Source organism: Lithobates pipiens, unplaced genomic scaffold (assembly GCF_037356315.1).
Source record: "Lithobates pipiens isolate NorthernLeopardFrog02 unplaced genomic scaffold, aLitPip1_a1.2 Scaffold_23, whole genome shotgun sequence".
NCBI lineage: Eukaryota > Metazoa > Chordata > Amphibia > Anura > Ranidae > Lithobates > Lithobates pipiens.
Window position 1 is genome coordinate 336,870,213 of NW_027507785.1, and position 27,015 is coordinate 336,897,227.

At 48.1% G+C, this 27,015-nt stretch overlaps 1 protein-coding gene and 5 non-coding genes across 7 annotated transcripts in view; all 6 read right to left on the reverse strand.

The window, feature by feature from the left end:
- Positions 1 to 27,015, reverse strand: part of HECTD3 (HECT domain E3 ubiquitin protein ligase 3) — a 150,568-nt gene that overhangs the window by 47,599 nt on the left and 75,954 nt on the right. For both annotated transcript variants that reach the window (XM_077450809.1, XM_077450810.1), the window contains exons 8-10: positions 13,582 to 13,664; positions 11,265 to 11,430; positions 341 to 422 (exon numbers count right to left, since the gene is read on the reverse strand). In XM_077450809.1, the coding sequence (XP_077306935.1) occupies positions 341 to 422; positions 11,265 to 11,430; positions 13,582 to 13,664 (331 nt within the window). The remainder of the gene's footprint in view (positions 1 to 340; positions 423 to 11,264; positions 11,431 to 13,581; positions 13,665 to 27,015) is intronic.
- Positions 14,132 to 14,246, reverse strand: LOC143928595 (U5 spliceosomal RNA). Its single transcript, XR_013262438.1, has one exon. It is a non-coding gene; the product is annotated as a U5 spliceosomal RNA (small nuclear RNA).
- Positions 15,522 to 15,636, reverse strand: LOC143928585 (U5 spliceosomal RNA). Its single transcript, XR_013262430.1, has one exon. It is a non-coding gene; the product is annotated as a U5 spliceosomal RNA (small nuclear RNA).
- LOC143928586 (U5 spliceosomal RNA) lies at positions 20,932 to 21,046 on the reverse strand. Its single transcript, XR_013262431.1, has one exon. It is a non-coding gene; the product is annotated as a U5 spliceosomal RNA (small nuclear RNA).
- On the reverse strand, positions 21,799 to 21,913 carry LOC143928584 (U5 spliceosomal RNA). The gene has a single exon (XR_013262429.1). It is a non-coding gene; the product is annotated as a U5 spliceosomal RNA (small nuclear RNA).
- Positions 25,596 to 25,710, reverse strand: LOC143928592 (U5 spliceosomal RNA). Its single transcript, XR_013262436.1, has one exon. It is a non-coding gene; the product is annotated as a U5 spliceosomal RNA (small nuclear RNA).

The following is a 27,015-nucleotide window of genomic DNA, read 5'->3' on the forward strand; positions in this document are numbered from 1 at the left end:
AGGAATGGGAGCAGAGTATACTGGGATCAGCGCGGTATATATACAAGGAATGGGAGCAGAGTATACGGGGATCAGCGCGGTATATATACAAGGAATGGCAGCAGAGTATACGGGGATCAGTGCGGTATATATACAAGGAATGGCAGCAGAGTATACGGGGATCAGTGCGGTATATATACAAGGAATGGGAGCAGAGTATACGGGGATCAGCGCGGTATATATACAAGGAATGGGAGCAGAGTATACTGGGATCAGCGCGGTATATATACAAGGAATGGGAGCAGAGTATACGGGGATCAGCGCGGTATATATACAAGGAATGGGATCTGCGAAGCCTCACCTTGAGCTGGCTGAAGGTGCCGATGCTGTGATCCCAGGTGGGCACCAGGTGATTGATGACGTTATCAAGAAGCTTGACGAACCTGGAGAAGAAGACGGGAGGTGATTGGCTGACCAACATCTCGTTCTGTACATTGTGATCATATACAGTTATACTTGGACCGCAGATTTCAGGGACAGTTTGGCGTCTTAAAAGCATCCCACTGACCATCTACACCATAAAACCGAAGGGGACCCCTTATGAGATATATGCTATATTGTCAAAAGTATTGGGACACCTGTCTTTTCACACACACATGAACTTTAATGACCTCCCAGTCTTAGTCCAGAGGGTTCAATATTCAGGTGACCCTTTGAAGCTATAAAAGGAGGGTGTCTATGGGAATGTTTGACCATTCTTCCAGAAGGGCATTTGTGAGGACGAGAAGGACGCACTCAGTGTCTCCGCTTTAATTCATTCCAAAAGTGTTCTATCGGGTTGAGGTCAGGACTCTGTGCAGGCCAGTCAACTTCCTCCAGCTCAAACTCACTCATCCCTGTCTTTATGGACCTTTCTTTGTGCAGTGGTCCAAATCATTTGGTGGAGGGGGGATTATGGTGTGGGGGGGGGATATTATGGTGTGGGGGGAGGGGGGATTATGGTGTGTGGTTGTTTTTCAGGGGTTGGACTTGGCCCCTTAGTTCCAGTGAAGGGAACTCTTAGGTCAGGGGTGCCCAACTTTTTGAAGAGCGAGAGCCACGTAAGCGACTTAGTAACCAGTCGTGGCCACAATGAGCAGATGACAGTTCTGCACATGCAAAGCGGACACAGACACAGACATAGACACAGACACAGACACAGACATAGACACAGACACAGCCCACGCTACTCTATGGGCCTCTCATCTGATCAAATGGAAGGAGACGGATCCACTTTCCGTTTTTTTTAGCAGATCGGATTGGAAGGAGGGAGGTGTAAACGGACACAAGTCTGTTTACATCTGCTGCTCCATAGAGGTGAATGGAGGGTCCTATTGGCTCAGATAGATCATGTTAAAGGGGCCCTAAAGCTACTTTTACACCGATGGTCTGCGGTCCACCCGCACCTGTGGTTTTACTGCAGGTTAGCCGTACTTTGCCATAGAATTTCTTTCTGAAAGTGCACCAAACCCACAGGTAAGGTGAGAAGTCTATGGCTCGGTGCAGGTAAGGTGAGAAGTCTATGGCTCGGTGCAGGTAAGGTGAGAAGTCTATGGCTCGGTGCAGGTAAGACGAGAAGTCTATGGCTCGGTGCAGGTAAGGTGAGAAGTCTATGGCTCGGTGCAGGTAAGGTGAGAAGTCTATGGCTCGGTGCAGGTAAGGTGAGAAGTCTATGGCTCGGTGCAGGTAAGGTGAGAAGTCTATGGCTCAGTACAGGTAAGGTGAGAAGTCTATGGCTCAGTGCAGGTAAGGTGAGAAGTCTATGGCTCGGTGCAGGTAAGGTGAGAAGTCTATGGCTCGGTGCAGGTAAGGTGAGAAGTCTATGGCTCGGTGCAGGTAAGACGAGAAGTCTATGGCTCGGTGCAGGTAAGACGAGAAGTCTATGGCTCAGTGCAGGTGAGACGAGAAGTCTATGGCTCGGTGCAGGTAAAACGAGAAGTCTATGGCTCGGTGCAGGTAAGACGAGAAGTCTATGGCTCAGTGCAGGTGAGACGAGAAGTCTATGGCTCGGTGCAGGTAAGGTGAGAAGTCTATGGCTCGGTGCAGGTAAGGTGAGAAGTCTATGGCTCGGTGCAGGTAAGGTGAGAAGTCTATGGCTCGGTGCAGGTAAGGTGAGAAGTCTATGGCTCGGTGCAGGTAAGGTGAGAAGTCTATGGCTCAGTGCAGGTAAGACGAGAAGTCTATGGCTCGGTGCAGGTAAAACGAGAAGTCTATGGCTCGGTGCAGGTAAGACGAGAAGTCTATGGCTCAGTGCAGGTGAGACGAGAAGTCTATGGCTCGGTGCAGGTAAGGTGAGAAGTCTATGGCTCGGTGCAGGTAAGGTGAGAAGTCTATGGCTCGGTGCAGGTAAGGTGAGAAGTCTATGGCTCGGTGCAGGTAAGGTGAGAAGTCTATGGCTCGGTGCAGGTAAGGTGAGAAGTCTATGGCTCGGTGCAGGTAAGGTGAGAAGTCTATGGCTCGGTGCAGGTAAGGTGAGAAGTCTATGGCTCGGTGCAGGTAAGGTGAGAAGTCTATGGCTCGGTGCAGGTAAGGTGAGAAGTCTATGGCTCAGTGCAGGTAAGACGAGAAGTCTATGGCTCGGTGCAGGTAAGACGAGAAGTCTATGGCTCGGTGCAGGTAAGGTGAGAAGTCTATGGCTCGGTGCAGGTGAGACGAGAAGTCTATGGCTCGGTGCAGGTAAGGTGAGAAGTCTATGGCTCGGTGCAGGTAAGACGAGAAGTCTATGGCTCGGTGCAGGTAAGACGAGAAGTCTATGGCTCGGTGCAGGTAAGACGAGAAGTCTATGGCTCGGTGCAGGTAAGGTGAGAAGTCTATGGCTCGGTGCAGGTGAGACGAGAAGTCTATGGCTCAGTGCAGGTGAGACGAGAAGTCTATGGCTCAGTACAGGTAAGGTGAGAAGTCTATGGCTCGGTGCAGGTAAGACGAGAAGTCTATGGCTCGGTGCAGGTAAGACGAGAAGTCTATGGCTCGGTGCAGGTAAGACGAGAAGTCTATGGCTCGGTGCAGGTAAGACGAGAAGTCTATGGCTCAGTACAGGTAAGGTGAGAAGTCTATGGCTCAGTACAGGTAAGGTGAGAAGTCTATGGCTCGGTGCAGGTAAGACGAGAAGTCTATGGCTCAGTACAGGTAAGGTGAGAAGTCTATGGCTCGGTGCAGGTAAGGTGAGAAGTCTATGGCTCGGTGCAGGTAAGGTGAGAAGTCTATGGCTCGGTGCAGGTAAGACGAGAAGTCTATGGCTCGGTGCAGGTAAGACGAGAAGTCTATGGCTCGGTGCAGGTAAGGTGAGAAGTCTATGGCTCGGTGCAGGTAAGACGAGAAGTCTATGGCTCGGTGCAGGTAAGACGAGAAGTCTATGGCTCGGTGCAGGTAAGACGAGAAGTCTATGGCTCGGTGCAGGTAAGACGAGAAGTCTATGGCTCGGTGCAGGTAAGACGAGAAGTCTATGGCTCGGTGCAGGTGAGACGAGAAGTCTATGGCTCGGTGCAGGTAAGGTGAGAAGTCTATGGCTCAGTACAGGTAAGGCGAGAAGTCTATGGCTCAGTGCAGGTGAGACGAGAAGTCTATGGCTCGGTACAGGTAAGGTGAGAAGTCTATGGCTCGGTGCAGGTAAGGTGAGAAGTCTATGGCTCGGTGCAGGTAAGGTGAGAAGTCTATGGCTCGGTGCAGGTAAGGTGAGAAGTCTATGGCTCGGTGCAGGTGAGACGAGAAGTTTATGGCTCGGTGCAGGTAAGACGAGAAGTCTATGGCTCGGTGCAGGTGAGACGAGAAGTCTATGGCTCGGTGCAGGTAAGGTGAGAAGTCTATGGCTCGGTGCAGGTAAGGTGAGAAGTCTATGGCTCGGTGCAGGTAAGGTGAGAAGTCTATGGCTCGGTGCAGGTAAGGTGAGAAGTCTATGGCTCGGTGCAGGTAAGGTGAGAAGTCTATGGCTCGGTGCAGGTAAGGTGAGAAGTCTATGGCTCGGTGCAGGTGAGACGAGAAGTCTATGGCTCGGTGCAGGTAAGGTGAGAAGTCTATGGCTCGGTGCAGGTAAGGTGAGAAGTCTATGGCTCGGTGCAGGTAAGGTGAGAAGTCTATGGCTCAGTGCAGGTGAGACGAGAAGTCTATGGCTCGGTACAGGTAAGGTGAGAAGTCTATGGCTCGGTGCAGGTAAGGCGAGAAGTCTATGGCTCAGTGCAGGTGAGACGAGAAGTCTATGGCTCGGTACAGGTAAGGTGAGAAGTCTATGGCTCGGTGCAGGTAAGGTGAGAAGTCTATGGCTCGGTGCAGGTAAGGTGAGAAGTCTATGGCTCGGTACAGGTAAGGTGAGAAGTCTATGGCTCGGTGCAGGTGAGACGAGAAGTTTATGGCTCGGTGCAGGTAAGACGAGAAGTCTATGGCTCGGTGCAGGTGAGACGAGAAGTCTATGGCTCGGTGCAGGTAAGGTGAGAAGTCTATGGCTCGGTGCAGGTAAGGTGAGAAGTCTATGGCTCGGTGCAGGTAAGGTGAGAAGTCTATGGCTCGGTGCAGGTAAGGTGAGAAGTCTATGGCTCGGTGCAGGTAAGGTGAGAAGTCTATGGCTCGGTGCAGGTAAGGTGAGAAGTCTATGGCTCGGTGCAGGTAAGGTGAGAAGTCTATGGCTCGGTGCAGGTAAGGTGAGAAGTCTATGGCTCGGTGCAGGTAAGGTGAGAAGTCTATGGCTCGGTGCAGGTAAGGTGAGAAGTCTATGGCTCGGTGCAGGTAAGGTGAGAAGTCTATGGCTCGGTGCAGGTAAGGTGAGAAGTCTATGGCTCGGTGCAGGTAAGGTGAGAAGTCTATGGCTCAGTGCAGGTAAGATGAGAAGTCTATGGCTCGGTGCAGGTAAGGTGAGAAGTCTATGGCTCGGTGCAGGTAAGGTGAGAAGTCTATGGCTCGGTGCAGGTAAGGTGAGAAGTCTATGGCTCGGTGCAGGTAAGGTGAGAAGTCTATGGCTCGGTGCAGGTAAGGTGAGAAGTCTATGGCTCGGTGCAGGTAAGATGAGAAGTCTATGGCTCGGTGCAGGTAAGGTGAGAAGTCTATGGCTCGGTGCAGGTAAAACGAGAAGTCTATGGCTCAGTGCAGGTAAGGTGAGAAGTCTATGGCTCGGTGCAGGTAAGGTGAGAAGTCTATGGCTCAGTGCAGGTAAGATGAGAAGTCTATGGCTCGGTGCAGGTAAGGTGAGAAGTCTATGGCTCAGTGCAGGTAAGGTGAGAAGTCTATGGCTCAGTGCAGGTAAGATGAGAAGTCTATGGTTCGGTGCAGGTAAGACGAGAAGTCTATGGCTCAGTGCAGGTAAGGTGAGAAGTCTATGGCTCGGTGCAGGTAAGGTGAGAAGTCTATGGCTCAGTGCAGGTAAGGTGAGAAGTCTATGGCTCGGTGCAGGTAAGGTGAGAAGTCTATGGCTCGGTGCAGGTAAGGTGAGAAGTCTATGGCTCAGTGCAGGTAAGATGAGAAGTCTATGGCTCGGTGCAGGTAAGGTGAGAAGTCTATGGCTCAGTACAGGTAAGGTGAGAAGTCTATGGCTCGGTGCAGGTAAGGTGAGAAGTCTATGGCTCGGTGCAGGTAAGATGAGAAGTCTATGGTTCGGTGCAGGTAAGACGAGAAGTCTATGGCTCAGTGCAGGTAAGGTGAGAAGTCTATGGCTCGGTGCAGGTAAGGTGAGAAGTCTATGGCTCAGTGCAGGTAAGGTGAGAAGTCTATGGCTCGGTGCAGGTAAGGTGAGAAGTCTATGGCTCGGTGCAGGTAAGGTGAGAAGTCTATGGCTCGGTTCAGGTAAGGTGAGAAGTCTATGGTTCGGTGCAGGTAAGACGAGAAGTCTATGGCTCAGTGCAGGTAAGGTGAGAAGTCTATGGCTCGGTGCAGGTAAGGTGAGAAGTCTATGGCTCAGTGCAGGTAAGGTGAGAAGTCTATGGCTCGGTGCAGGTAAGGTGAGAAGTCTATGGCTCGGTGCAGGTAAGGTGAGAAGTCTATGGCTCGGTGCAGGTGAGACGAGAAGTCTATGGCTCAGTGCAGGTAAGGTGAGAAGTCTATGGCTCGGTGCAGGTAAGGTGAGAAGTCTATGGCTCGGTGCAGGTAAGGTGAGAAGTCTATGGCTCGGTGCAGGTAAGATGAGAAGTCTATGGCTCGGTGCAGGTAAGGTGAGAAGTCTATGGCTCAGTACAGGTAAGGTGAGAAGTCTATGGCTCGGTGCAGGTAAGGTGAGAAGTCTATGGCTCGGTGCAGGTAAGATGAGAAGTCTATGGTTCGGTGCAGGTAAGACGAGAAGTCTATGGCTCAGTGCAGGTAAGGTGAGAAGTCTATGGCTCGGTGCAGGTAAGGTGAGAAGTCTATGGCTCAGTGCAGGTAAGGTGAGAAGTCTATGGCTCGGTGCAGGTAAGGTGAGAAGTCTATGGCTCGGTGCAGGTAAGGTGAGAAGTCTATGGCTCGGTGCAGGTAAGGTGAGAAGTCTATGGTTCGGTGCAGGTAAGACGAGAAGTCTATGGCTCAGTGCAGGTAAGGTGAGAAGTCTATGGCTCGGTGCAGGTAAGGTGAGAAGTCTATGGCTCAGTGCAGGTAAGGTGAGAAGTCTATGGCTCGGTGCAGGTAAGGTGAGAAGTCTATGGCTCGGTGCAGGTAAGGTGAGAAGTCTATGGCTCGGTGCAGGTGAGACGAGAAGTCTATGGCTCAGTGCAGGTAAGGTGAGAAGTCTATGGCTCGGTGCAGGTAAGGTGAGAAGTCTATGGCTCGGTGCAGGTAAGACGAGAAGTCTATGGCTCGGTGCAGGTAAGGTGAGAAGTCTATGGCTCGGTGCAGGTAAGGTGAGAAGTCTATGGCTCGGTGCAGGTAAGGTGAGAAGTCTATGGCTCGGTGCAGGTAAGGTGAGAAGTCTATGGCTCGGTGCAGGTAAGACGAGAAGTCTATGGCTCGGTGCAGGTAAGGTGAGAAGTCTATGGCTCGGTGCAGGTAAGGTAAGAAGTCTATGGCTCGGTGCAGGTAAGGTGAGAAGTCTATGGCTCAGTGCAGGTAAGACGAGAAGTCTATGGCTCAGTACAGGTAAGGTGAGAAGTCTATGGCTCAGTACAGGTAAGGTGAGAAGTCTATGGCTCAGTACAGGTAAGGTGAGAAGTCTATGGCTCAGTACAGGTAAGGTGAGAAGTCTATGGCTCGGTGCAGGTAAGGTGAGAAGTCTATGGCTCAGTACAGGTAAGGTGAGAAGTCTATGGCTCTGTACAGGTAAGGTGAGAAGTCTATGGCTCAGTACAGGTAAGGTGAGAAGTCTATGGCTCAGTACAGGTAAGGTGAGAAGTCTATGGCTCAGTACAGGTAAGGTGAGAAGTCTATGGCTCAGTACAGGTAAGGTGAGAAGTCTATGGCTCGGTGCAGGTAAGGTGAGAAGTCTATGGCTCGGTGCAGGTAAGGTGAGAAGTCTATGGCTCTGTACAGGTAAGGTGAGAAGTCTATGGCTCAGTACAGGTAAGGTGAGAAGTCTATGGCTCAGTACAGGTAAGGTGAGAAGTCTATGGCTCGGTGCAGGTAAGGTGAGAAGTCTATGGCTCGGTGCAGGTAAGGTGAGAAGTCTATGGCTCGGTGCAGGTAAGGTGAGAAGTCTATGGCTCGGTGCAGGTAAGGTGAGAAGTCTATGGCTCGGTGCAGGTAAGGTGAGAAGTCTATGGCTCGGTGCAGGTGAGACGAGAAGTCTATGGCTCGGTGCAGGTGAGACGAGAAGTCTATGGCTCAGTACAGGTAAGGTGAGAAGTCTATGGCTCAGTACAGGTAAGGTGAGAAGTCTATGGCTCGGTGCAGGTGAGACGAGAAGTCTATGGCTCGGTGCAGGTAAGGTGAGAAGTCTATGGCTCGGTGCAGGTAAGGTGAGAAGTCTATGGCTCGGTGCAGGTGAGACGAGAAGTCTATGGCTCGGTGCAGGTAAGGTGAGAAGTCTATGGCTCGGTGCAGGTAAGGTGAGAAGTCTATGGCTCGGTGCAGGTAAGGTGAGAAGTCTATGGCTCGGTGCAGGTAAGGTGAGAAGTCTATGGCTCAGTACAGGTAAGGTGAGAAGTCTATGGCTCGGTACAGGTAAGGTGAGAAGTCTATGGCTCGGTGCAGGTAAGGTGAGAAGTCTATGGCTCGGTGCAGGTAAGCCGCAGGTACACTGCTCTACACCTGCGAATCAGTTCAAAAGCAGCCCAGTAACCACCGCAGAAGAGATATGTCCCTCTATACACTGTGATTTTAGCAATAAACTTGCTGTCCCGGGCAGAGGGCATTTGGTATCACTCCGCCTATGACAGGTGCCGGTGCTATACAGGAAGCATTTGGTTTATGTTCTGCAGCTGCTTCCTCTACCGCTGGCTTCATTCACAACACTGATGCTCTGGCATGGCGGGTAGACAACATGTAATCTGGGCTTGCCAACCCACCATCCCAGAGCAGGAGGTCGCGGGCCACATCAGAGGGCTCCGCGGGCCACATGTGGCCCCCAGGCCACTGGTTGGGCACCCCTGTCTTAGGGAGTCAGCTTACCAGGACATTTTGGACAATTTCATGCTCCCAACTTAGTTTGGGGACGGCCCCTTCCTGTTCCAACATGACTGCCCACCAGTGCACAAAGCAAGGTCCATAAAGACATGAATAAGCAAGTTTGGGGTGGAAGAACTTGACTCGCCTGCACAGATTCCTGACCTCAACCCCCTATAGAACACCTTTGGGCTGAATTCAAGCGAAAACTGTGAGCCAGGCCTTCTCGTCCAACATCAGTGCCTGACCTCACAAATGCTCTTCTGGAAGAATGGTCAAACATTCCCATAGACACCCTCCTAAACCTTGTGGACGGCCTTCCCAGAAGAGATGAAGCTGTTATAGCTGCAAAGGGCCAACTCAATATTGAACCCTCCGGACTAAGACTGAGGGGGGGGGGGTCATTACAGGTCATGTGTGTGTACAGGCAGGCGTCCCAATACTTTTGACAATATAGTATATGTGTTTGATCTCTCTGTGGCACATTTAAAGCCCCAGAATTTATTTCTCTCCTTTATGCCCCTAGAGCAGGAGGGATTACATTGGTGAACAGAAAGAACCACTTCCTGTGATTTAAAATATTTGAATTAAAAATGCCAAGGAAAAGCCGACACGTTTTGGGGTCTTGGAGTTTCCCTTCTTCAGGGCTATAGAGACTCACAAACCCAAAAGACATTGGCTTTTCCTTGGAGATTTCCAATAAAATGTTATTCTGTATGTGGGGGGGCGCTTCTATTCCTTATCCTAAAGACCACCTACAGACGTCTTCGGATAAATGGAGCCGCCAGTCCCCTCCAATAAACGTTTAAAATACATGTTCAGGGGTCTATTTAGAAAACAAATCGCTCAGCTGCAACGAAAACTCGCCATATCTTGTTTAAAGCTGTAGAAGAAGAAGGTGGCGCTTGTTACACCCCCCAGGGGTTTCGGGAGGAGGAGGAGCTTGTTACACCCCCCAGGGGTTTCGGGAGGAGGAGGAGCTTGTTACACCCCCCAGGGGTTTTCGGGAGGAGGAGGAGCTTGTTACACCCCCCAGGGGTTTCGGGAGGAGGAGGAGCTTGTTACACCCCCAGGGGTTTCGGGAGGAGGAGGAGCTTGTTACACCCCCCAGGGGTTTCGGGAGGAGGAGGAGCTTGTTACACCCCCCAGGGGTTTCGGGAGGAGGATGAGCTTGTTACACCCCCCAGGGGTTTCGGGAGGAGGAGGAGCTTGTTACACCCCCCAGGGGTTTCGGGAGGAGGAGGAGGAGCTTGTTACATCCCCCAGGGGTTTCGGGAGGAGGAGGAGCTTGTTACACCCCCCAGGGGTTTCGGGAGGAGGAGGAGCTTGTTACACCCCCCAGGGGTTTCGGGAGGAGGAGGAGCTTGTTACACCCCCCAGGGGTTTCGGGAGGAGGAGGAGCTTGTTACACCCCCCAGGGGTTTTCGGTGCACATGGCACTTGTCCCCATTCAAATCAGAGCCGAGGATGCCAAATAAAATACAACTTTCTTTTCTGTCATTGATGGCTGTAGCTCCAATACCCTCCCCCCTCCAGCCTAAAAGGAAGGGATTTCCCATGATGGGGGGAGTTACAGCCGGCCCTGACCCCCAGCTGGCCCTGCAGCCTGTTTTTCAGGGGCACAGAGAGTGGAAATGGTCGGCGTTAGGACTGATGTGTCATTTCATTCACAAAAACACAAGCTGACAGCGGCACACACTGACTACTACACTAATGGGAGACCTGCTAGTGTAGTGCCCGCTGTTTGCTGCGGTCAGCTTGTGTTTTTCTCCCAACAGCGACCCGAGGGCCAGATGTGGCCCTTTGCTAGCCTTTATCTGGCCCTTGGAGTACTTTGTTCTGCCAATGATATGAGGCAATATTCCTTCTACTGACACCAACAATAGGGCACTATATCTTCCCCTGATACCGATGATGAGATAATATTACTCCCAATAATACCAACGATGGGGCATTAGTCCTCCTCCTACTGAGCACAAACCCTGACGCCATGTTTATTCTCACTGAAGCTGGGCCTGAGATATTTTCCACTGGCCACAATCCGCCCCCCCCCCCCTCAAGGTCTGAAGGACAGTAAGCTGGTCCTTTGCTTGAAAAGCTTGAAGACCCCTGTCCTGAGCTATCACTGAGAACTCCATCTTCATCCCTCTGTGTTGTCAGGCAAGTGGATGGGGCTATCCAACAACACAGCACAGCAACCCCTGCACAGATTTAGACGGGAAACAAGTGCTGTGTGCACAGGATCCCCTGTCCTGTCTTCAGTCATAGATCTCCTTTACTATGATTACTTCCTAAAATCATAACTGCCATCTAGTGGCCATAATGTGTTATTTTCCTGAAATACTTCAATGAGCAAAATACCACATTGTGGACACTAGGTGGCGCTGATGAACATAGGAAATAATCATATTTGACAAAATATGGTGATTTTTCACTGCGGCTGTGAGAATATCATTTCGTACAGCGAGTTTCCTATAAATAAACTCCTAAGTAATAAAGCGCTCCTCACCACCTCAACAATTATTCAGATTTATAGCGGTGTTGTCGATTTTTCATTACGTCGCGTCGGGTGAAACTGAAGTCAAAACAGCAGCAAGAAAGAGAACATTTCTAATGGAGATTGTGGTGGTTTTGTAACGCTCAGTAAGGGATCTAATTCCATTCGCTCCAAAGCTTTTTCCTGAACTTGTTAAAGCTCCGCTATCTTTACAACGTGACCCGTCCTATGGGTCCAGGAAGAGATTGGTGGACAATCTGACCTCTGGAGGATCATGGCTCTCCTGTACAAGATGTCGGGGTCGATGGCCTCCAGTCGCGGGTATCGTACCAGGTTAGGAGGAAGAAACATGTCAGCCCTGAGGCCCAAATCCCTTTCCTTGGAGGACTTGATCTTTATCCCTCGTAATCGGACATCAATCCCTTCATCTGCAGAAAGATCCATTAGGCCATTAGAGGAGAACAGCAAAATACGAGTGCTGATTGGTTGTTATGTGTAATTGTATCCTGTATATTATACGGCAACAATGTAATATCAACATACATTATATGGTCATAAACATGGGTCCCTCCTTCCCAATGCTGGAGTTCAGATCAGGACAAGATACTACAGCATTGGAGACAATTGGGCTCTTCCAACCTTGTGCTAACAGTGTGGTGAAGACCCTTTTCTGTTCCCCCCATGACTGCGCCCCCCCCCCCCCCTCCCGTGTACAAAGCCAGCTCCCTAAAGACATGGTGTGGCCCCTTTGGGGTGGAGGAACTTGAGTGTCCTGACCTCATCCCTCCTGAACACCTTTGGGATGAATTGGTATGAGTCAAGACTTCTCAACCAACATCTCCATAAAGACATGATTTGATGAGATTGTGGTGGAGGGACATATCTGTCCTGCACAGAGCCCTGACCTCATCCCCCCCGAACACCTTTGGGATGAATTGGAACACCAATGGTGAACCAGGTCTTCACATCCAACACCAATACTTGACCTCAGAAATGGGTGCAAATTCCCACAGACACCCTCCAAGATTCAGTGGTAAGCGGTCTCAGATGACTGGAGGATATTATAGCCACAAAAGGAGGGGGGCAACTCAATCTTAATGGCCATGGGGGGGGGGGGGGTGCAAATTTATTTTAATAGTCATGGTTTTGGTATGGAAAGTCCAACAAGCTCAGTGTCCTCACCTTAACCCTCCTGAACAGCTTTGGGATGAATTGAAGCACCGATGGTGAGCCAGGTCTTCTCGTCCAACATCAGAACCTAAACTCACATATTTGGGCACAAATACCCTTCAAAATATTGTAGGAAGCCCTCCTAGAATAGTGGAGGCTGTTATACCCACAAAGGGGGCAACCCAATAATACCAGCCATGGTTCCGGAATGGAATGTCCAACTAGCTCATACCCTGTAGATGTGCTGGTCGGGGGTCCATAGACTTTGGGTCATATAATGTTTGAGGCCCCCGCAACTTCTGATAGTTCATGTGAACTGGAGCTGGCAAATCCCCCAACCTAACATCATGGAGCAGTCTTCCTTCTCCTGCTGCATTTATCTGTCATATAAAAGTTAGAAAACATAGCAGCAGCTACAATAGGAGCCCTTGTAAGAGCAAAGCTTATTTTAAAATCTACTAGGTGAATTATAATGGCAGTATCCACCCGGTGCCACGTATCACCTTTGGGTGTAATCAGACTTTGAATAACTTCTATTCACCAAGTCACTGCCTGTACCTGGCATGGGGCAGGTAAAGTGGTTGGCTTCAATGCATGAAGGTAAACAACACCTTCTGTGTGCTGCTCCTGCGACCCCCCCCCCCCCAATACTCACTAGAGTCCCCTCTCGATCCAGTGATGTGCACGTGAGCCTCGGCTGTCCCGGGTCACTCTCACCACATTAAATGAAGACACAGCAGTGGAAGCATTGGCTCCCACTGCTGTCAATCACAGCCAGTGAACCAATGAGGAGAGAGGGCGTTGGCATGGGCTGAGTCTTGGCTCTAGGTGTCTTATAGACGCATAAAGCAGGGCTCAGGAGCGAGTGTGCACAGGTGCCCACAAAGCAAGTGACTTGCTATTTGGGGCACTGGTCAAGGGGGAGGAGCGCCGGTGGGGGACCCGATAAGAAGAGGATCGGGGGTTGCTCTGTGCACAGCCGCTGTACAGAGCAGGTATGTATGACGTTTGCTTTTTAAAAAAAGAAAACAACCTTTAGAATCACTTTGAGGTCAATTTACAAAGAAATTCCCTAGAATAATGTCTCATGCGTTCTCACAGATGTCATTTATCCCCATGTTTTCTCTACTATGTGTATTTCCTATGATCATGAGCTCCATCTACTGACCTTAATGTGGTATATTCCTGAAATAACTCAATCAGGAAAATACCTCATTACTGCCACTGGATGGAGCTGATGATCATAGGAAATAAACATGTTGGGCAATATATTTTGACAATTAGTGATGTCTGTGTGAATGGGCACCGGTCCAGGGAGTTTTTAATTGAATAGACCCCTTAGTGTTACTTTAGAGGCTTTCTGATGACATTCATTTGTTCAGAAATCACAGCTTCCTTCATGTACTCACCAAAGCACTCTGTGATCCGGATCTCGATAAGCGGCAGGTGACACATTATATCTTCCAGGACGCAGACATCACCGATCAGATTACTATCAGCAGGAGAGAGAGAGAGAAAGTCAGAGAACCGCCACGTGCCCCTGCAAACATTTCATAATGAAGTTTCATCGACTTAAATTTTGCCTTCCCTGGCTCCTCCCCTTTTATATAAAACTTGTCATTTCATCTCTTATTTTAGACCCATTGATGTCATAACCGGGTCTCTGTGACTCTCTATTCATTGCAGGCAGATCAGGAGACGACAGTAAGAGAGGAAAGTTCAGCCACATAACGGGTGAGAAAATAACGACTGAGCTGCGATGGAGAGTCCTGCAAATTCGTGCAAAGCTCTGGAGCACACTGCCGGCTCCTCCACATCTATTCAATGGACCATCAACTTACATGGAGGCCATGGAATGGTTTACTAGGCCACGTTGACCACCAAAGCCACCAACATTGACGCCGTCTCAGTGCCTTTCCAAATCAAAAGGAACTCAACCTACTTTTCACCAAATCAGCAAAACCAGCATCCGCCGGGCATCAAAAAATTCTCAGAAACTCATAATTGTTCCTCTCCACGGAAATCTTTAGTAAAAGGCGAAAAATTTATTCGATCTGAAGAGAAACCAGAGTATACCTGACCCCCGACCTCAGCGAGGTCTCCGGCGCCACACAGAGGCGGCTCTACTCATGGAGACTCCATACACCAGATCATTTCTAAGCAAAAACACAACCAAATAAGGTGCAGAACTGGTAAAGAAAATAAAGGAGACGTCAAACACCAAGAAAGAGTTTATCAAACGATATATTATCTGAGCTACATTAGGGTTATGCAAATAAAGAAAAGCACAAGGACGGCCCACTGCAGCGGACAATGAGAGAGGGCGCTATAGAGCAGGACAGCCTCATTTCCATGTCTTTACAGCTGCACAGCGGGAATCGGCAGGCGCTTGTCTCAGTTGGCTTCTTCGGAACCCTATGAGGAGCACGGCAATGGAATTGGGGTATATAGAGCGCGATGCCCTGTGCTTTATAAAGGATCCCTTAATAAGAGTGGAATAGGACGGCACTCACCAGAAAATACTTCTGACTGGGACCAGAGGAATTTTCTATTCCTGTCCGGAGGGCCTGGTCATTTTTTCACACAATGGCCACTCTTTCACTCTCCTCTTCACTATCCCTTCCCCACTTTAATTTATTTGTGCGTCACGTTTTGATTGTTTTGTCACTGCGCATTGTGTGATGAGAAGGGTCACAGGTCCTCGGGCCTGTCCTCAAAGTCGGGGGAGGGGGTGGACACGGCCTTCTGGCTTAGCTCACTCTCTCTCTTAGGGTTGGGGTCTCCCTTCGGGGGGAGCCTCACCTAGTATTTGGGTGGGTCTGTTTCGGCAGACCTTCCAAAGAACGGGGTCCGCCTGGTTTCGGCCAGAAAGATCAAGTTTTAAGTGTCCTTGTCCCTGTCAGGAGCCCAACGCCCCGGCGGATTCAGGGCAAGGTCCTCTGATTTTGTGTACCCGTCTGCACTTTTTTGTGTCACGTTTTTTATGCAACAGGTGAAGTTTTTGAGTGTGTTTTGCACGCCACAGGCTTTCAAAAATTAAAAAAAATGGAGCACATGGGAAGTTTTTTCAATGAGCGGCGACGCGCTTTGCTAACAGGAGCGAGACCTGAAGAATTCGAGCGGGAGTCAGAAACTTTGGTTGGCTACACCATCAACTTTCATTTCAGGCCAAGTGCACAAAGCCAGAAAAGACACCCGAAAGGTTTAAACGGTCCAACAACTTACAGGTAGACCGAGGCCATGGAATGGTTTACTAGGCCACGTTGACCACCAATGTCACCAACATTGACGCCGTCTCAGTGTCTATACAAATCAAAAAGAACTCAACCTACTTTTCACCAATTTAGCAAGCCCAGCACCCGCCGGGCATCAAAAAATTCTCAGAAACTCATAATTGTTCCTCTCCACGGAAATCTTTAGTAAAAGGCGAAAGATTTATTCGATCTGAAGAGAAACCAGAGTATACCCAACCCCCGCAGGAGGAGAACCCCCAACAAATCGCACTTCGTTTTCCTATCAGGGAGACTAAATGACTTCAATGCGTCTTCACATTCCCACACATAGAAAATCTATTCTGTGCAACAAAAAGACGAGAATTTCTCATCCATTCAATAAAAACATTAGAATTAAAGTTGTACATTCATTGGTTCATTGCAGCACAAGTGCATCATGGGTATGCAAATGAGCAGTGCTGGGCGGAGCTTTCCGGAAAGATAAAACTACAAAGGAATGCAGGAAGTGAGACGGCAAAACCGCGTCTAGTGAGCGCCGTGTTCCGTCAGATTTTTTTTTTTTTTATTGAAAGCCTGGAGCGTGCAAAACGCACTCAAAAACTTCACCCGGTGCATAAAAAACGTGACACACAAAGAGTGACACAAAAAAGTGCAGACGGGTACACAAGCCTTCTAGAATCAGAGGGCCTTCTCCTGAATCCCCCGGGGGGGGGGGGGTTGGGCTCCAGAGAGGGACAAGGACACTTAAAGTGGGTGTAAACCCTTACAACCAACTTTGTGTTTCAATGTTTTTATTGATTATTATTGATAAAATAAAAATTGCATGTTACATACACATAGTAAAACATAAATCTGAATATCATTGTAATTATGAAATACAGAATTTGAAAATAAAGCAACAATATGAATTGATATTTGGCATAAGATAGACATGCATAGATCAATAAAAAAAAAATTAAACAAAAAAAAAAAACACACTTGTAAATATCTATCATATGGATGAAATTACTTGGAGTCATATTAGTCGCATACCTACATCTCAGAAGAAACCAAAAAAAAGGTGCAACAAACTAGAGTAACAATGAATCTGTAAATTCCATATTCTCTCACGCACCCCTAATGGGATCAAACTGTCCTAACATCAGACTGTCCTAACATCAGACTATATATAAGGTAGTGGTCTGTATGGCTTTAATCTGAGCTACAACCAACATGGTTGTCTACCTTATAAGGGATTAGTATCCAGAATTGAGTACAAGCTGCTATATAAAAGCAGTGAAATGTCATTTATTCTATTATATTATGTTGGGGTCCCCAGGGACAGATATTAGGGTGTTATATGTAGTCGAGCACTTAAAGCGGAGGTCTAGCTCTCTGCGGAAAGGGGCATACGTTACGCCCCTTTCCGCAAGCGCCCGCCCCCTTCAGCAAGTGCCCCGCTGCCTGCTGGGAAACACACAGCTCACAGAGGCAGCGGGGACCGTCCGGATTGCGCCGCGCGACTCGCGCATGCGCAGTAGGGAACCGGGAAATGAAGCCGAAAGGCTCCACTTCCTGATTCCCATATCCAAGATGGCGGCGGCACGAGCGAGCGATCGGCTTCGGGTGCCGACATCGCGGGCGCGCTGGACAGGTAAGTGTCACTATTTAAAAGTCAGCAGCTGCAGTATTTGTAGCTGCTGGCTTTTAAAAAAAAAAAACGCGGAGTCCCGGTGGACTCCCGCTTTAAAATGTGACCAAAATGACCACGTTTTATGAAATTTAGTATGAGTATCTTTCGCTTGAGAGATCAAGCCCTCCATTTCAGCTATTTTCTCTATTCTGCGGAGCCATTCAGAAATAGCGGGGGGAGGGGAAGAACGCCAATGAACGGGACGCAAAGCTTTGCTGCATTTATAAGATGTAATGAGAGGGATCTTTTATAAGTGGATTGCGGAATAGATGTATGATGCAGGAGCTATTGAGCTGGCGTGTAGTCTGGGGAATAGGTTGTGATTTTAGTGATGAGTTTATGGACTTCCTTCCAATATGGTTGGATTAAAGGACAATCCCACCATATGTGGAGAAGAGAACCGTGCGCTAGATTACATCTCCAACATGTGGGAGGGATAGTAGAATGGAATTTGTGAATTCGGTCAGGCGTTCTATACCATCTAGAGTATAATTTGTATCCATTTTCTTGAGCGGTAACATTTAGGGAGACTGAATGTATGTGTGTATATATGTTCTGCCAGTCCTCATGTGTTAAATCCAAGGACAGTTCTCTAACCCATTTCTTACATGTGGTGTCATTTGAGAAAGAAGCATCTGGGAACATTAAAGAATAGGTAAATGAAATGAGGTGTCTTTGAGGGTCTGTTTTGGAGCATAAGTTTTCAAACGGCGTATGGTCTCTATACCACAGAGATTGGGAGTTAGAGCTTTGCAAAAAATGTCTTATTTGAAGGTATTTAAAGAAAGGAATCTTCATTCCAGGGAAACGAGCTAAAATTTCTTGAAAAGATAATATCTGACCATTGTGATAGAAGGATTTGGCTCTCATGGGTTCCACTGCAGATATGTCAGCATCGGATTTAGGCGAAATACAAGGAGGGAAGTCTGGATTCTGGTCAATTGGGGTTAGTGGGCCCGGAACTGAGGCAATGTGTAGCTTCTTGCGAACCGAATGGAAGATTTGTAACGTGGGAGCTATTAGAGGATGTGATCTGACCTCATGTGTTAATTTTTGTGGATTGATCCATGTTACAACCAACTTTGACCTACAGGTAAACCTAGATTAAGGCTTACCTGTAGGTCCAAGAAATATCTCCTAAACCTACACGGTTTAGGAGATATTTACCCAAAGACAGCAGCATGCAGGCGCACTGGGCAGGCCACAGATTGCGGCGATATGCCGCGAGTGTCGGCTCCTGTGCGCATGCGCAGGAGTGACGTCATCGCGGCTCCGGCAAATCACAGCGCCCGAGCCGTGAGACCCGGAAGCCGCTCCGGGATACATGGCAGCGGCAAAGAGGAAGACGGAGGACCACTTCGGGGGCTTCGTTCTCAGGTCAGTTATTCATAATGAGCTAGTATGCTATGCTAGTATGCTATGCTATGCATACCAGCTCATTATGCCTTTGCCTTACAGGGTACGTTTTAAAAAAATAAATTTTTTTTGCCTTTAATTCCTCTTTAAAACTTGATCCATCTGACTGAAACCAGGCAGACCCCGTTCTTTGCAAGGTCTGCCAAAACAGACCCACCCAAATACTAGGTAAGGCTCCCCCCGAAGGGAGACCGAAACCCTAAGAAAGAGGGCGAACTAAGCCAGAAGGCCATGTCCACCCCCCCCCCCCCCCCCCGACTTTCAGGACAGGCCCGAGGACCTGTGACCTTTCTCATCACAGCAAACGTGCAAAGTGACAAAACAAGACGTGACAAACACACAAATGTAAATAAGAAAGTGGGGGAGGGATAGTGGAGAGGAGAGTGAAAAGGTGGCCATTGTATGAAACAACCAGATGAGGTAACGGAACGCAGGTCCTCGGCCTGTCCTGAAATTCTGGGGAGGGGGTGGACATGGCCTTCTAATTAACCCCAACTTGTTCTTCGGGGGGAAAACCCCCAACTATAACCCCCTAACACTAATGGGAAACCATAACCCTAAACTTGTTCTTCAAGGGGAAAACCCCCCCAACCTTAACCCCAAATTTCACGCAACTATGTTTGATGAAGTGGGGGGTGAAGCTCAATGGTGGGTCATCTGGTTAAAATCTAACAACATATTAGGTCAAATTCCAATTATACTTTGGCTAACAGCATTGCTAGTGGTGGATTGGATTGGATTGGATTGGATTGGATTGGATTGGATGATGGGCTCATTAGGGGCATAGAAATTCTCTATGAAGCATAAGAAGCAATTACAAGTTTTTTTTTTTTTAAATTCTCGTGCTTTTTCATCATTTGCTATCATTTTTAAGTTTCGTAATGTTGAAAAATAGGGCACCTGTAAAAACGCTTATAAACGAGATTGCGGCAAAACGCGACGTTTAGCGCCTGAAACTTCGGCATCTGAACTCATTTTTTTGCCTTTATCCCCCCTAGCGGTATTCCTGAGTCTGGCTCGGGGTGGAATTTTCATACCAAAAGCCGTATCCCCGAGCCAGACTCGGGACCGCATCTCTGGATCCAGGAGGAGGTTTACTCCCTCGGATCCAGCGTTGTCTCCCCGCTGTACGAGCGAGCCGTGTCTTGCTCGATGCATCACATCGCCGATCTCCGTTCCCTGCGAGCGTTGCGACGCACGGGGACGGAGATCGGCGCCAAATTCAAAAAGTGAAACAAACAGTAAACATACAGTATAATGTAATCTTACAGATCACATCGCTGTATGTAAATATTTTACATCCCCGTTGTCCCTCGTGGTCTGCCCAGTGCCCTGCATGCAGTTTTATGTAATAAAAACTGTTCTTTCTGCCTGGAAACTGGAGATTGTCCATAGCAACCAAAACTGTCCCTTTACATCAAAAATGGTTTTAGACCAGCTAGAAAACAGCGATAATAAACTAGAATCACTCGCAGAATTGAGGGACAGCGATTTGTGGGGAGATCCGTCATCAAATACTGAAAAGTAACGACAGCGACAATTCTGCAACTCAGCAAATTTCAGTGTTTTTGATTTGATTACATTATTGAATAATTTTTATTATTGTTATATTATTATTTGGTACAATTATTTATAATTATTTATTATATTATAATTTATGATTTCATTTTTCAAACTTTATTATACCCGGGATGTCTGCTAGACTCTGGTTTGGACAGATTTAAGTGAGTTATTCCTAAGAATTGCAGGACTACAATATAAAACGCCAAATTTTCATGCAAAATAATGGTACCGCTTTTAGCACCTAAAATCCGAAATAATCGTACCGCCAGGGAGGTTAAAGAAAAGCCGTTAAAACGCAATTGCCTAAAAACGACATTAAACAAACCCGTGTATATATATATATATATACACACACACATAAGATGACATTGGAGGAGGTCGGGGGAAGCTGAAACACCCAACTGCCTCTGAATGTGTGTTTACCAGAAGAAGCGATCGATGAGACCTCAGGGGGAAAATAACTTTCTGCTGGAAAGTCCCTGAAATGACTGAGAAAATAACGTCTTGTCTGGGAGGAGAATTTCTCTCCATTTCTATATTATTTCAGCAAAATCAATTGATTGTTTATTAACTGGTGATAATTATTTTCTATCAGTTTGTCACACCGATCATTTCCTCTTCCCCTCCCCCCATCACATATAATGAATCCGTTTTATCAAAAGACTGGAAAATGATCCTTTGTTTGTTTGTTTTTTGTTTTTTTGCCATTTTATTGAATCTTTTTCTTTTTATAGTTGAACTTTCCACTACGACTGGACTTTGTATTTCACCGATCGGCATCATCCAGGAATGATTTGGCTCGGCGGTAACATTGTACATATTCAATCCCATCACCAAATCCAGAGAATTTCATTCTGATATTAAACCAACAAGCAAGCCCAGCACCCGCCGGGCATCAAAAAATTCTCAGAAACTCATAATTGTTCCTCTCCACGGAAATCTTTAGTAAAAGGCGAAAGATTTATTCGATCTGAAGAGAAACCAGAGTATACCTGACCCCCGGCCTCAGCGAGGTCTCCGGCGGCACACAGAGGCGGCTCTACTCATGGAGACTCCATACACCAGATCATTTCTAAGCAAAAACACAACCAAATAAGGTGCAGAACTGGTAAAGAAAAATAAAGGAGACGTCAAACACCAAGAAAGAGTTTATCAAGCTAAAAACATCAAACGATATATTATCTGAGCTACATTAGGGTTATGCAAATAAAGAAAAGCACAAGGACGGCCCACTGCCAATGACAATGCTGGTGACAGTGCCCGCAGACAATGACAGAAGGGCGCTATAGAGCAGGACAGCCTCATTTCCATGTCTTTACAGCTGCATAGCGGGAATCAGTTGGCCTCTTCGGAACCCTATGAGGAGCACGGCAATGGAATTGGGGTATATATAGCGCGATGCCCTGTGCTTTATAAAGGATCCCTTAAAAAGAGCGGAATAGGACGGCACTCACCAAAAATGGAGCAGGCGGGAAGTTTTGTTCAACGAGCTGCGACACGCTTTGCTAACAGGAGCGAGATCTAAAGAATTCAAGTGGGAAGCAGTCGCTTTGGTTGGCTACGCCATCAATATTTATTTCAGGCCAAGCGCACAAAGGCAGAACCCAAAAGGTTTCAACAGTCCGGCAACCTGCAGGTAAAGATTTACTAGGCCACGTTGACCACCACTGTTACCAACATTGACAATGTCTCAGCATCTATACAATCAAAAGGAACTCAAGCTATTTTTCACCAATTTAGCAAGCCCAGCATCAGCCGGGCATCAAAAAATTCTCAGAAACTCATAATTGTTCCTCTCCACGGAAATCTTTAGTAAAAGGCGAAAGATTTATTCGATCTGAAGAGAAACCAGAGTATACCTGACCCCCGACCGCCGATCGCTGCCACATACAGACAAGTCTTCTTCAGATAAGGGGGAGGGGCAATTTACCAAGTAACTTTATTATTCTTAAACTTCCTTATGGGGGACAAAATATAAATAAAAATGATAAATATTTATACTGTTTTTATTTTATTTACTGTAGAGTAAACAAAAGACATTAGAAAATATAAAGAGCGCAGTGAGAGGAGCATGCTGGGAAGTGTGGAGATGAGAAGTGACTAAGCAGACAATGGCGTCTGGTCAAAGGAGAATTCAGAGGAGGGGGAGGGGCATTCGCACTCTTCTACTACCTCACCCAATCAACTCAAAGCAATTCCTAATCTACAGATCAGCATTTAATAAAATATACATGAGAAAATGTGTGGGGAAAAAACATATTTACAGAAAGTGAAATCTTAAACTGGTCTGTGCACGACATGAACACTTTAAATAGCACTTTAAAGCGGGGTTCCACCCTAAAGTGGCACTTCCGCTCATCGGAACCCCCCCTTCCGGTGTCACAGTTGGCACCTTTCAGGGGGGAGGGGGGTGCAGGTATTTGCACCCACTTCCGGGCATACACTCCCACGGGAGTCTATGCCTCTTCCTTCCCCCGGCGCGCTGTCTGCTGGGACACACACGGATCCCAGAGACAGCGCGGACCATTCCCGTTGCACTGCGTGACTCGCGCATGCGCAGTAGGGGACTGGGAAGTGAAGCCGCAATGCATCACTTCCTGATTCGCTCACCTAGAATGGCGGCGGCAGCAGTTGAGAGCCGAGCGATCGATCGGCCTCGGCATCGCTGGACCCCGGGACAGGTGAGTGTCCATTTATTAAAAGTCAGCAGCCGCTGTATTTGTAGCTGGTGGCTTTTAATAATTTTCTTTGCAGTGGAGTCCCTCTTTAATAATGAAAAAAATAAATAAAAAAAAAAAACAATGAAGAACTTTTCACCCAACATGAAGGGAAATGCACTTTCTCCACATTGCTTCTGCTTGAAAGTCCCTGAAATGATTGGAAAATAAATTAAAAAATGGCGTCTTTTCTGGGAGTTTTGAAATAAAGGGATCCCTTCACTACAATGTGTTTTGTGCTTTATATAGAGAGCTGCTGATAAAAGGGATGTGTTCCTTTAACCCCTTCACACCCGTACTATAGCTCAAAGACGGCTACAGTGCGGCCATTCATTGTCAGGAGGGCGTCCCAAGCATGAGCTGCCCGCAGGGGGCGCTCTGTTATCTGTGAGTTTATGAGAAAAAAAAAAACAATTACAGGCTACCATCAGAGGGACACGAGTCCCAAACCTGGAGGGCCACCGCCACTGCCTCATCAGTGCCCACCATTACCACCTGCCGCTGCCTCATCAGTGCCCACCATTACCACCTGCCGCTGCCTCATCAGTGCCCACCATTACCACCTGCCGCTGCCTCATCAGTGCCCACCATTACCACCTGCCGCTGCCTCATCAGTGCCCACCATTACCACCTGCCGCTGCCTCATCAGTGCCCACCATTACCACCTGCCACTGCCTCATCAGTGCCCACCATTACCACCTGCCGCTGCCTCATCAGTGCCCACCATTACCACCTGCCACTGCCTCATCAGTGCCCACCATTACCACCTGCCGCTGCCTCATCAGTGCCCACCATTACCACCTGCCGCTGCCTCATCAGTGCCCACCATTACCACCTGCCGCTGCCTCATCAGTGCCCACCATTACCACCTGCCGCTGCCTCATCAGTGCCCACCATTACCACCTGCCGCTGCCTCATCAGTGCCCACCATTACCACCCGCCGCTGCCTCATCAGTGCCCACCATTACCACCTGCCACTGCCTCATCAGTGCCCACCATTACCACCTGCCGCTGCCTCATCAGTGCCCACCATTACCACCTGCCGCTGCCTCATCAGTGCCCACCATTACCACCTGCCGCTGCCTCATCAGTGCCCACCATTACCACCTGCCGCTGCCTCATCAGTGCCCACCATTACCACCTGCCGCTGCCTCATCAGTGCCCACCATTACCACCTGCCGCTGCCTCATCAGTGCTGCCTATCAGTGCGCTTCATTGACACCCATCAGTACCATTTAATGGTGACATCAGTGCCCATCAATGAAGGAGAAAAATGACCCGTTTGCAAAATGTTATAAAACAAACTATGAAAAGTTTATTTTTTTGGTCTTTTTTGGTTTGTTTAGCAAAAAAAAAAAAAAAAAGCACGCCAGTGATGATTAACCACTTGCTTACTGGGCACTTAAACCCCCCTCAGTCCCAGACCAATTTTCAGCTTTCAGCGCTGATGCACTTTGAATGACAATTGCGCGGTCATACAACACTGTACCCAAATGACATTTTTATCATTTTTTTCCACAAATAGAGCTTTCTTTTGGTGGTATTTAGTTACAGCTCGGAGTTTTATTTTTTGCTAAACAAACAAAAAAAGATGCAAAAAAAAAAAATCATGTTTAATAGTTTGTTATAAAATTTTGCAAACAGGTCATTTTTCTCCTTCATTGAAGTGCGCTGATGAGGCGGCACTGATGGGCTGCACTGGTGGGCACTGATGGGCTGCACTGGTGGGCACTGATAGGCATAGTTAAGGCGGAACTAATAGGCACAGATAAGGCGGCACCGATGGGCACAGATAAGGCGGCACTGATGGGCAAAGATGGGCACAGATAAGATGGCACGGATGGGTGGCACTAAGGGGCACTGATAGGTACCACTGATAGATAGGACTGATGGGCACTGATAGGTGGCACTGCTGGGCACGGATATGTGGCACTGGGGTGCAGCACCTTTGTTGAGGCAGACTGTGGGCACTGCTGGGTGGCACTGTGGGCACTGTTGGGTGGCACTATGGGCACTGCTGGGTGGCACTGACAGGGGGGACACATTTTTTTATTCAGGCAGGCAAAGCAGGGGGCAGGTGGGCACTGCTAGGGCTGGCCGTGATTGGGATGGGTGTCCCGATCACGGCCGCCGGTGATCGGCTTTTTTTTTTTTTCTCCTTGCGCTGTCAGCGCGAGGAGGAATAATAGCTGATTACCGGCTCCGTTCTATCACATGATCAGCTGTCATTGGCTGACAGCTGATCACGTGATAAGGGGTCGGGATCGACCCCTTGCACGGATCGGTGATCAGGCGAGTCTCGTAGACTTGCCGATCAGGGGGCGCGCAGGCCGCTCGTGCACGGGATGACGTCAATAGACGTAGTCCCAGAAAAGGAGATCCGCGCTGTAGCTGTCATTCGGCTATAGCACGGATCTCAAGTGGTTAAATATCACCAAAAGAAAGTTCTATTTGTCTCAAAAAGAATGATGGAGGACCAAACAGCCAGAAAGCACTTCTGGACCAGAACCCCGAAGTATGTGACGTCAGCACCTTAAGTACCCTCTCCCAGAATGCACAGCAAGAATGACACTCCCTCTGGCCTGGTTCTGAGAGAGAACTGACACTCAATGCACCCAACTGGACTGTGTTCTAACACCTGCCAGGGATGACAGCGCCACCTATGGTCAAGCAGAACACTGTGCAATCCAGCCAGACTGTCACTGAGGCCAAAATTTAGAGTAATTAAAACCAAAACCAAACTGCGGTTCCAGGAATATTAAAATGTCAAAAACACAGGAGGCGGAGCTACATCATTTCTTCTGATATTAAACCAACAAGCAAGCCCAGCACCCGCCGGGCATCAAAAAATTCTCAGAAACTCATAATTGTTCCTCTCCACGGAAATCTTTAGTAAAAGGCGAAAGATTTATTCGATCTGAAAAGAAACCAGAGTATACCCGACCCCCGACCGCCGATCGCTGCCACATACAGACAAGTCTTCTTCAGATAAGGGGGAGGGGCAATTTACCAAGTAACTTTATTATTGTTAAACTTCCATATGGGGGACAAAATATAAATAAAAATGATAAATATTTATACTTTTTATTTTATTTAATGTAGAGTAAATAAAAGACATTAGAAAATATAAAGAGCGCAGTGAGAGGAGCATGCTGGGAAGTGTGGAGATGAGAAGTGACTAAGCAGACAATGGCGTCTGGTCAAAGGAGAATTCAGAGGAGGGGGAGGGGCATTCGCACTCTTCTACTACCTCACCCAATCAACTCAAAGCAATTCCTAATCTACAGATCAGCATTTAATAAAATATACATGAGAAAATGTGTGGGGAAAAAAAACACAATTATTTACAGAAAGTGAAATCTTAAACTGGTCTGTGCACGACATGAACACTTTAAATAGCACTTTAAAGCGGGGTTCCACCCTAAAGTGGAACTTCCGCTCATCGGAACCCCCCCTTCCGGTGTCACAGTTGGCACCTTTCAGGGGGGAGGGGGGTGCAGGTATTTGCACCCACTTCCAGGCATACACTCCCACGGGAGTCTATGCCTCTTCCTTCCCCCGGCGCGCTGTCTGCTGGGACACACACGGATCCCAGAGACAGCGCGGACCATTCCCGTTGCACTGCGTGACTCGCGCATGCGCAGTAGGGGACTGGGAAGTGAAGCCGCAATGCATCACTTCCTGATTCGCTCACCTAGAATGGCGGCGGCAGCAGTTGAGAGCCGAGCGATCGATCGGCCTCGGCATCGCTGGACCCTGGGACAGGTGAGTGTCCATTTATTAAAAGTCAGCAGCCGCAGTATTTGTAGCTGGTGGCTTTTAATAATTTTCTTTGCAGTGGAGTCCCTCTTTAATAATGAAAAAAATAAATAAAAAAAAAAAACAATGAAGAACTTTTCACCCAACATGAAGGGAAATGCACTTTCTCCACATTGCTTCTGCTTGAAAGTCCCTGAAATGATTGGAAAATAAATTAAAAAATGGCGTCTTTTCTGGGAGTTTTGAAATAAAGGGATCCCTTCACTACAATGTGTTTTGTGCTTTATATAGAGAGCTGCTGATAAAAGGGATGTGTTCCTTTAACCCCTTCACACCCGTACTATAGCTCAAAGACGGCTACAGTGCGGCCATTCATTGTCAGGAGGGCGTCCCAAGCATGAGCTGCCCGCAGGGGGCGCTCTGTTATCTGTGAGTTTATGAGAAAAAAAAAAACAATTACAGGCTACCATCAGAGGGACACGA